At 38.0% G+C, this 10,452-nt stretch overlaps 2 protein-coding genes across 2 annotated transcripts in view; one reads left to right on the top strand and one right to left on the bottom strand.

Moving 5' to 3' along the window:
- Window positions 1–2,077, bottom strand: part of LOC130052602 (uncharacterized) — a 9,411-nt gene extending 7,334 nt beyond the window's left edge. Inside the window, exon 1 of the mRNA XM_056158074.1 lies at window positions 2,027–2,077. Coding sequence (XP_056014049.1) covers window positions 2,027–2,029 — 3 coding nt within the window. The 5' untranslated portion in view covers window positions 2,030–2,077. The remainder of the gene's footprint in view (window positions 1–2,026) is intronic.
- LOC125676016 (mucin-5AC-like) overlaps window positions 1–8,446 on the top strand; it is a 27,729-nt gene extending 19,283 nt beyond the window's left edge. The window contains exons 4-6 of the mRNA XM_048913904.2: window positions 2,891–3,460; window positions 7,433–7,511; window positions 7,659–8,446. Coding sequence (XP_048769861.2) covers window positions 2,891–3,460; window positions 7,433–7,511; window positions 7,659–8,046 — 1,037 coding nt within the window. The 3' untranslated portion in view covers window positions 8,047–8,446. The remainder of the gene's footprint in view (window positions 1–2,890; window positions 3,461–7,432; window positions 7,512–7,658) is intronic.
- The last annotated feature ends 2,006 nt before the right edge of the window (window positions 8,447–10,452 follow it).

The raw sequence follows: 10,452 nt of genomic DNA, 5'->3' as shown, positions 1-10,452 counted from the left end.
AGAAGTACAAACATACATTGGACCATTTGCAATTTTTGATTGAAATGTGTCATAAATCTTGTCAGTATCATGTAAAGATTCTGTTGTATTTGTTGCCTGGTGATATTCATTTTGAAAAACTGATTCTTGAAAATTTTCATTTGACTCTAAGTCCAATGATACAGAAGATGGAATATGTTCCCTCTCACTACACATATGTAAATGTGAAAAACCACTGTCTGTGATAAAAGGAGCAGAAGATGGAATATTTTCACTTTCACTATATGTATGTGAATTTGACGCACCTGTGTCTGTGCTAGTATTTTCATTTCCAGCAAATGGCTGAAATGAGCTTTCTGATGTCAATTTAATATGACCAGGGGTTTCTGAGAGGACTGCCAATCTAGGATGTTTCCCTTTGAGTATGCGTTGATGTTTAGTATCAGATGTCTTTCTTTTTTTATTTTTCATGACCTTTACTGCATCTACACATTTCATCAAATAAGGAATTGACATAATATTTGTTGCACTATGGGTTTTGCAGTATACTCTTTTTGGTTTCTTCAAGACAATATGGTGTAAATCATACTGAATTTCTTGAGGTGACAATGATGTCAAGGAAGTTGCAAATGTACGTAGGTAAACACAAACCTCCGTTAAATTATCAAAGACACTAAGAACACATTTTCCAGACTCTGAGGGCAAACCATTATGATCTCGAGCATGAGGATCAAAGAAATAATAATTTGAATCATGGAATACAATTCCAACTGCTGTACCAACACAAATAAATATCATCAGCCTAAAGGCATCTTTATTGCAGAGAGTTGCAAATGCAATCTCTAAGGACAACAGTGGCCAATTGCCTGAAAAATCTGAAGAAATGGATCCACTTAATGTTGATTTCAATTGAAAATGGACAAAAACATTATCAAATTTCATGTGACAAGGAATAGATTGGGGGTGCAAAAAATCAGATCTGACTGACACATTCTCCCTTATTTTCCTGTATAAATAATCCCCTACATGTAAAATTTTGTGTAGAGTGTCTTTACACCATCTATGAAAATAGAAATTTTCTTCAAATGCAGTCAGAAGAAATACAAAACAGTTAGCAACACACTGTCTACCCCTAGATATATCACTAAATACAAATTCATCCCCTTGATGATAGTCAGCACTGCATAAAACTTTATAAACCATTTTCTGTCTAAAACATTATATCTGAATTCTTGAAATGTCTATATTATTATTTATATATACATGATAAATTATATGCGTAAATTTATACAAACATCAGAAAATAAAACAGGAAACTGTCCATGAAACACACTTACTCTTTCTTTCCAAGGAACACATGTCTCAAAGTGTACTGAATTATCAGTAGTGTTTGTACATTTCATTTAGTATTTAGACACTTGGAGAAGGAATAATTTTGTATATAAGTACAAATCATTTCATTTTCTCTCAAAATATTTCATTCTCCAAGAACATAAAAAAATCAAGCATTTCATTCTCCAAGATTATCAAAAAATTATGAATGTTCAAAATTTCCCTTTTTTAACAAAAATCCCAATTTTCAAACTATACACAAAGATTGTCATGCGTACATTTCCGAGAAATCGCTCTCCGTTAATCCGTGCAAACAGACCAACTGTTTACATGACTAAAAGATGAAGTTGTTATTAAAAATATTTTTTTCAAAGTCTCTTGCAAAAAAACGAACACCGTTGAAGGCGAGTAATTTCTGAGTCTGAATTATAAACTTGTATTGGATTGAATTACGAAACTTCCATAAACATTATCACGTTATCGTGGATATATTCTACATTCTAACATTTGATCGATAGGCTTCAATATACATGTAGAAAAAAAAAAGAAACGCCCATATTTAAATTGTTACGTTGTTGTGATAGAAATACATAAATCTTTGAAAGTTACGTGAAATTTGCCTGCAATGCCCGCATTCGAGGAACTATTTTTGTCCCTATCTGTTCTTGTTTATTGTTTCAATCTGAGTGTAATATACAAAAAAAGTCATATTTACCATGTTAACTTCTCTTCTCCTTGTTCCTTTTCTTACGTTTACAGGTTTTCTTTCTTTAACAGTGGCCAATACATGCAATAAATGTAGCTAAACTTCTCAGGACTCAATTCGCTTTTCAACCACGCTATCTTGTTTACATTTTGATATTCATACGCAGTAGTCAAAAATATTGTCATATAAATTAAACTTTGTTTAATTGATTTGTCTTCCACAAATAAATCGTTATCTTTAAATGATTTCTTGACGTTTTTAAAGCGTATCATCATTTTCTTAGGTGCATTTTGAATGTGTGTTGTTTAAACAGCGATTGGGAATTTATGCACTATATCCTAGAACGTAAATTTAATTTGGCGGCTGTGCGGTCAACATCCTGCTTGAACAGGCTGACTATAGCCGGCAATTGCTCTTTGAGCAATAAGCCCGGCTAAAAAGCACAACAGACAGCCTCATTTCTGATATCGTCTTATAAGAAATGACACAGAATAGATGTGGTAAATACATCTATGGATTTGTCACATACGAATTAAGATAAATCCAAACCTAAAAGATTCCTCTTGAATTTCACGCGTTTTGAGGGGACGAATTTGGCCTAAACAATGTATAGTCCCTTTGAAAAGAGAGTGCTAATTGTCTACACAATGACCCCCCCCCCCCTTTATGTCTTCTTCCTGTCATGCATTTGTTGTAATCTTTATATTGCTGTAACAGTCTGGTCAATTCATCATGAAGAAAGCAATTAATCAATATCATGACAGCAATCTGTCGAATGGAACATATGCAGAGAAAAACAAAAGAACATACTGACAGGTCCATGTGCTAGATATAGTTGAAGTGGAAATTAGATTGTTTTCTTTTATTCAATAGATAGCACAAGCGCATTGCTTACTTTGAAATGCGAAGGAGACTTGCCGGGTTCCTCAGAGACAACTTCCAAAAAAGCAACTACAACATCTCAAACAATAACAGTCATTTCCACTGAAAAACCAACAACAACAAGTACTGCAATACCGACAACATCCACAATATTCAAAACCACTACTTCACAGAGATCAACACATTCATCACGAGGTACAACTACAGAGACACAGAGGACAACACGGGCTCCTACAGAACAGAGTACAACAAGGTCACAGACGTCAACACACAGTACAACAAGGTCACAGACGTCACCACACAGTACAACACGGTCACAGACGTCAACACACAGTACAACACGGTCACAGACGTCAACACACAGTACAACACGGTCACAGACGTCAACACACAGTACAACAAGGTCACAGACGTCAACACACAGTACAACACGGTCACAGACGTCAACACACAGTACAACACGGTCACAGACGTCAACACATAGTACATTACAGTCCACAGTGACGGGTACCACTGGATCAGATGTGACACCAAAGGAATTATCGGTTTCCACCACAGAGTGTAAGGCAAATGTATCAATATAAGCATGTCAAATTGTCACATTTTCCACGTTAAATCATACTAATAAAATGAAATGAAAGTGATGTAAACCTCAGATCAAAGTAAACTATTATTTTTCACTTAATTTTGTAATGTACAATCAATATGTAGATGGGTTGGACATCACGTCACTTGTTTACAGTATAATTAATCGTTTCTTTAATTGGTTATTTTTGTATCTAGCGAGTAATTTGAAATATGATTTGGTTTTATGATTCTGCTTGTTCTTTTCATTTGAGTAACGTACATGTACATGTAAGGTCAATTGTCGCCAAACCAGGTCGAATGATTATATGTCAAATTTATCTATTTAGCGAGAGCTAAAAATTAAAATTTTAAACGTTCATACAACTACTTATCTGCGTTTCTTTGGAACAAACTTTCTCAAAATCTTCGAACCCCTGGTTCGGCTGGAATTTTTAAAGCTGTGTATCTGATGGAATATTTTAATATAAGGAACACTTTGTGTTTTCCTCTTTTTTATTTAGGTAATCGACAGTGTGCCACATAATGTGGTTGTGATATGACACTATATTTACATTCACTGAATCTTTTCTCTGAAATTGACATTGCTTTCACCATGCAATGAATACATGTTTGTTGCAAACTGGTTCGATCCGGTTTTCTAGTGTCTGCAAAATCATTGCCAAATATGGAGTGTCATCAAGGTCAAAGGGTGCATTGGCTGTTCCATTTAATTCTAGTTTATATTTTTAGATGGTACAGATAAATACAAATATATACAATAAAATGTCGTTCTTAATTGTTTCATCGGGTGACGAAGGTAGCAATAATTGTAGAAAACATTTGCATTTTTCTGCAATACTAGTTAACTTCATCACCCGATGCAACAACAAAGAAAGCATTTTATTGTTTAAATATGTACATGTAATTATAAACATGTATGTACATGTATGTGTGTATTGCATGCGTGCGTGTGTTTTATACAGCTGTTTTCTTTTCTTTCTTTTCATATCATGTATTCATATCTATATACTAATTTGATTACTAACTGCGTGTGTTTTGTGCTATGCTTTTTTCTTTCCTTTTATATCATTGTAGTGGTTGGTATAGAGGGAACTTTTACTGCCTTTCTAGTGAGCTAGCTTTTCTAGTGATGTGGCAGAGTATCTTCCTGATCACGTAATTTAAGCAACAGCGAGCTCTGGGCACGGACGTGGTTTCGTCCGGGGACGACGGTAGTTGTCGTCGGGAACGGCAGATGCCGTTAGTGAGCAGGTGCCAAACACTCGGAGAGGACACGCGCTAAGCTTCCCTGAGTGGGGGGGGGGGGGGGTGTAGCGGACAATACATGTAAGAGGGAACTTACACTGCCTCGCTAGTGAGCTAGCTTTTCTAGTGATGCGGTAGAGTCTCGCTCTTGATCTCGCAAGTTAAGCAACGGCGAGCGTGATCAGCACTTGGCTGGGTGATCGCTACACGTCTTATCATTTATTATACCACCCGCAACAACTTGTGGGGGTATACTGGAATCGGGTTGTCCGTCTGTCTGTCCGTCCGTCCGTCTGTAGACGCAATGGTTTCCGGGCTCTAAAGCATTATCCTTTCCACCTACCGTCACCATATCATATATATGGACTACCCATGGGATGAAGATGTTCCCTATCGATTTTGGGGTCAAAAGGTCAAAGGTCAAGCGCATTGGACATCGAAGTAGCAATATGGTTTCCGGGCTCTAAAGCGTTATCCTTTCCACCTACAGTCACCATATCATACATATGGACTACCCATGGGATGAAGATGTTCCATATCGATTTTGGGGTCAAAAGGTCAAAGGTCACGCGCACTGGACATCGAAGTAGCAATATGGTTTCCATTTAAATTCTTTAACGGCTTTTTTCATCGCATGGAGATGCTGTGTTCCTAGATAATCCATTTCTCCCTACAAACGAGAATACCCAAGGTTTGTCATGCCATTTGTTTTTTACACTCAGAAAAGAGGTAGTTTATACCTATTACCAACACTCTTTGGGAGATTGGGTAAGCGGGGGGTATTCTTAGTGAGCATTGCTCACAGTACCTCTTGTTTATATTTAGATACCAATTTTAGATGCTAATTTCATGTTTGTGCATATGTTTTGATTCAGGACCACAATGGAAACTAGCTATGTACTAATGTGTGTCATCCTGGATAGTTAAAGGCCATTATTATTATTCATAGGGACCATCGTGTTATTTCGAGGTGTCATACAAGGTACTATAAAAATGATTTACAAACAAACTGTATCGCTATAGTAATTCTAAGGACAATGAATGGATACAAGTATGTAATGTTGACAAAACTCCATTTATACCATCTTACAAGATCTGAATATCACTTAATAACTTTTAAAGTGATGACTTATCAACGATGCTGATTGGTTGAAAAATTCGTTTGATTTCTCTGTCAAAATTTCGTTCGGGGTTCACCTGCACTAAGCACGCGGGATTACTTTTCTCTGGAATGCGTCTTCCCCGTTCTAATTTTAGCGCTATTTATAGAACGGGATTTTCCACACAAGCATTTATATAACGACATGCATTCGTTTGATTTTTGTTTTTCATTGCTATCAAAAATAAGCACAACTAAAGATATGAATAAAATACAAATTGATTTAAAGAAAGAACATACCTAAGCGATGACGTGACAGAATAGTCAACTTGATGACGTAGACCACTTACTGGTAGAAGTAGACAGATTACACGAGTTCCCGGTATGGATCGTCTGCTTTACGAGATCGATAACATGACGGAGCAAGTGGCGACTTCTGATCTGGTAAATATTTATGAAATTGAACTGCGTTATATGGGGCTCAGTCAACCAGTGTGTTTTAGATGAAAAGGTGTTGAACTTTTTACTCGATATTGAAATGGAGCCGAGTTGTATTCCACCGTTCCAACGACACAACCAGTGTTCAACGTCTCCTCCAACACAATGCAGCATAAATCCAGTCACCACTTGTTATCTTCCTTTATATTTAATTCAGCTTTTAACCATTGCACTTTTAATTTGGCGTATAATTCATTTAAATCTGCACAGTAACGGTTCCTGACCTATACGCACAGCCATGCCGTTTTGTTGTTGTTTTCATTCTTACATATATGTATTCCTGCGCGCCATTTCAAAAACGTTCATTCAAGCTTTTTGATGGGAGAAACTATTTGTTTTTCTATCTTAAAACCATAATTAAATAATAAGAAATGAAACTATAATTCTTTGTTTGATGCATGTATCAAACGAAACATTGGACGGAAAACTTTTTCATCAATGCGCTACGCACATTGATGAAGTTTTCCGTCCAATGTTTCGTTTGATACATGCATCAAACAAAGAATTATAAGTTTCATTTCTTAATTTCTTCACATGAATCACACAGACACACGTGGGCGCGGGCATGTGTGTATTGATATATACATGTACTGGGATTGATATACAAATGAATTGCAATTTTTGTACCAGATTTGTATATGTGAATGTAACGAATAAGTGGCTAATAACATTCCCATTGTGTTTGATTAAGTTGATGTCTTGGGTAATATTGACATTTAATTACTTAGTGTGTTTGATTAAGTTGATGTCTTGGGTAATATTGACATTTAATTACTTAGTGTGTTTGATTAAGTTGATATCTTGGGTAATATTGACATTTAATTACTTAGTGTGTTTGATTAAGTTGATATCTTGGGTAATATTGACATTTAATTACTTAGTGTGTTTGATTAAGTTGATATCTTGGGTAATATTGACATTTAATTACTTAGTGTGTTTGATTAAGTTGATGTCTTGGGTAATATTGACATTTAATTGCTTAGTGTGCTTGAGGAATTGGTATTACAACTACGTCTTAGGTCACATGTATTCAACGTATTTTTCAGATGATGCTCATAGAATTACAAAAGGATATGATTAAATAAGATCTATTTTTTTTACAGGGATCTACATAATACCAGTCATAGGAGTTGGGCTTATTTTGATTTGTGCCATTGTCGTAGCTATCTGTTACACTCAAAGGTATAGTTACTTAATGAACAACGGAGTCTAACCTGTGGTTATCGATCATTAATATTTTGATTTGAATATGAACACTAGTTCAAACTCTATCAAGATCACGCAATGGTCATGAATGAACTGTGTACTAAGTGAACTGATCTTTTGCAGAAATAAGCACAAGAACCTACACACACAGAGGAATGGTATGTATGCTTTTGAGAACAAACCCAGCAACTCGCCATATTCCCCAAATTTTAATGCTGGATCAGGGATGATCAGCAAGTTATCCACTTCCATAGAATCCTCGGACATTAAAGTTGTCGTTCTTGATGACGTAAGAGATGATGTATCAGAATCAACCAATGTGAGTGAAGGAACATTCGTCCGTCATAGTGTACGACAACCAATTATCAAAAACGAGGTCCCAACGTATGCCGTCGTAAACAAGTCGACAATGCTTGATAAACCTGGGTCAGATGCAAAGTATGCGGTGTTCGATAAATCAACTACACAAGAAAACCAGTTGGCGGAAATGGAGGCAGATATCATTTATTGAATGACAGTGGTGAAATACTCTTGATTTTTTAAAGGATAATCATTAGTACATTTTATTACCATCAAGTGTTCAATCTGCGCGCACGCATGCGTCGTTGTACTGAATAGCTATTATTCATACGTGCATGGACGTGATTTTGAAATCAACTCCTTTTTATTGTTTTCAATTACGTTTACATTAATATACATGTACGCCTGTCGTGCAGAACTACATAATTTCCGTCAACTGGTAATCGGTGAACTTTAATATTACATGTAATCAAATATACCGTTATGTCATTTTCCTGAAAACATGGACCATGCAGTCTTTCCATCTTTTGAACTTCGTCAATGATTAGAATTGCAATTTTTCAAACTATTAATGCATTTTGTTAGAATTTAGTAAAGTTTTAAATTTGATAGTATGATGCTTATTATTTGATTATTTCAAACACCACCTTTAAACATGTTTAGATCCGGGTATTTCATTATTTATTCCTTAGATTAAATGACTCAGATATCTACGGTATTACATGTATTTGACATAGTGTCCGCGTTTTTATTAACTTTACAAATATAACAAAAAACTTGTGCATTTATTAAGTCTTTTGAGGCTTAAATACCTACACACGGCATAATTTAAAATCTCTAGGACATTCCCGCTATCAACGTAATTATGTGGCTAATAATTCTCAGTGTTGTTGCTGTACGAGCCAATAATATGCATCGGTTATTGTGATGTATCAGAACAATTACTGCTAGCCTATTCTTTGGAAGACCAGTCTTATCTTTTTCACCTTCCAGAATAGTGTGTTATTGATCGTGAAGAAAAACGTGATTGTTGGTCCATAATATTGTATTTGTCAGTTGTATATATACATGATTAGGCTTGCTCAAGCATTTCTCTCTTGATAAAGTCAAACCTATCACAATGAGCAAGAAAACGTTTTAGTGAAAATGAAATATATAGGGACATGTAACACACCAACCAAATAGCTCACAGGCACGTAGAACCGGAGAGTCTAGCCCTCTCACAGGCACGTAGAACCGGAGAGTCTAGCCCCTCTCACAGGCACGTAGAACCGGAGAGTCTAGCCCCTCTCACAGGCACGTAGAACCGGAGAGTCTAGCCCCTCTCACAGGCACGTAGAACCGGAGAACCTAGCCCCTCTCACAGGCACGTAGAACCGGAGAGTCTAGCCCCTCTCACAGGCACGTAGAACCGGAGATTCTACCCCTCTCACAGGCACGTAGAACCGGAGAGTCTAGCCCCTCTCACAGGCACGTAGAACCGGAGAGTCTACCCCTCTCACAGGCACGTAGAACCGGAGAGTCTAGCCCCTCTCACAGGCACGTAGAACCGGAGAGTCTAGCCCCTCTCACAGGCACGTAGAACCGGAGAGTCTAGCCCTCTCACAGGCACGTAGAACTGGAGAGTCTAGCCCCTCTCACAGGCACGTAGAACCGGAGAGTCTAGCCCCTCTCACAGGCACGTAGAACCGGAGAGTCTAGCCCCTCTCACAGGCACGTAGAACCGGAGATTCTACCCCTCTCACAGGCACGTAGAACCGGAGAGTCTAGCCCCTCTCACAGGCACGTAGAACCGGAGAGTCTACCCCTCTCACAGGCACGTAGAACCGGAGAGTCTAGCCCCTCTCACAGCCACGTAGAACCGGAGAGTCTAGCCCTCTCACAGGCACGTAGAACCGGAGAGTCTAGCCCCTCTCACAGGCACGTAGAACCGGAGAGTCTAGCCCCTCTCACAGGCACGTAGAACCGGAGATTCTACCCCTCTCACAGGCACGTAGAACCGGAGAGTCTAGCCCCTCTCACAGGCACGTAGAACCGGAGAGTCTACCCCTCTCACAGGCACGTAGAACCGGAGAGTCTAGCCCTCTCACAGGCACGTAGAACCGGAGAACCTAGCCCCGCTCACAGGCACGTAGAACCGGAGAGTCTACCCCTCTCACAGGCACGTAGAACCGGAGAATCTAGCCCCTCTTGACAACGTTCATCTTCTATTATTTTTACATACAATGATAAATACATGCGTATTAGCTGACTCTCCATCCCCTTTTTATGGTAGCATCGGATGGTATGACTGATGGATTGAACCCACTGATAAAATCGAATGAATGCCTCCCTCCCCAATTTGGGATTATTTCAGAGTCTGGGCAAAGTAACGTGTTTTTTTTTTCCTTGCTTGTCAACTTCCACTCCGGCTGCCCGACTCCCACTTTGTAAAACGATGCTACGCACCTGTCTTTAGATGAAAGCATTAAACATGTGAAATAAAGTTGAGGTACATGTACCTTATGTAGCACAAAAATTGCAGTTTTGGTGTAAAATCATCAAGATTAAAATCAAAACGTTTGTGGGACTTTGAACGAATGATTCTTGAGCAAGCCGAGGAAGACCAACACACACA

The sequence above is a fragment of the Ostrea edulis genome, chromosome 3 (genome assembly GCF_947568905.1).
Source record: "Ostrea edulis chromosome 3, xbOstEdul1.1, whole genome shotgun sequence".
In the NCBI taxonomy this organism is placed as follows: domain Eukaryota; kingdom Metazoa; phylum Mollusca; class Bivalvia; order Ostreida; family Ostreidae; genus Ostrea; species Ostrea edulis.
The sequence above is the reverse complement of the archived record's forward strand: the minus strand, read 5'-3'. Positions and strand labels throughout refer to the sequence as shown.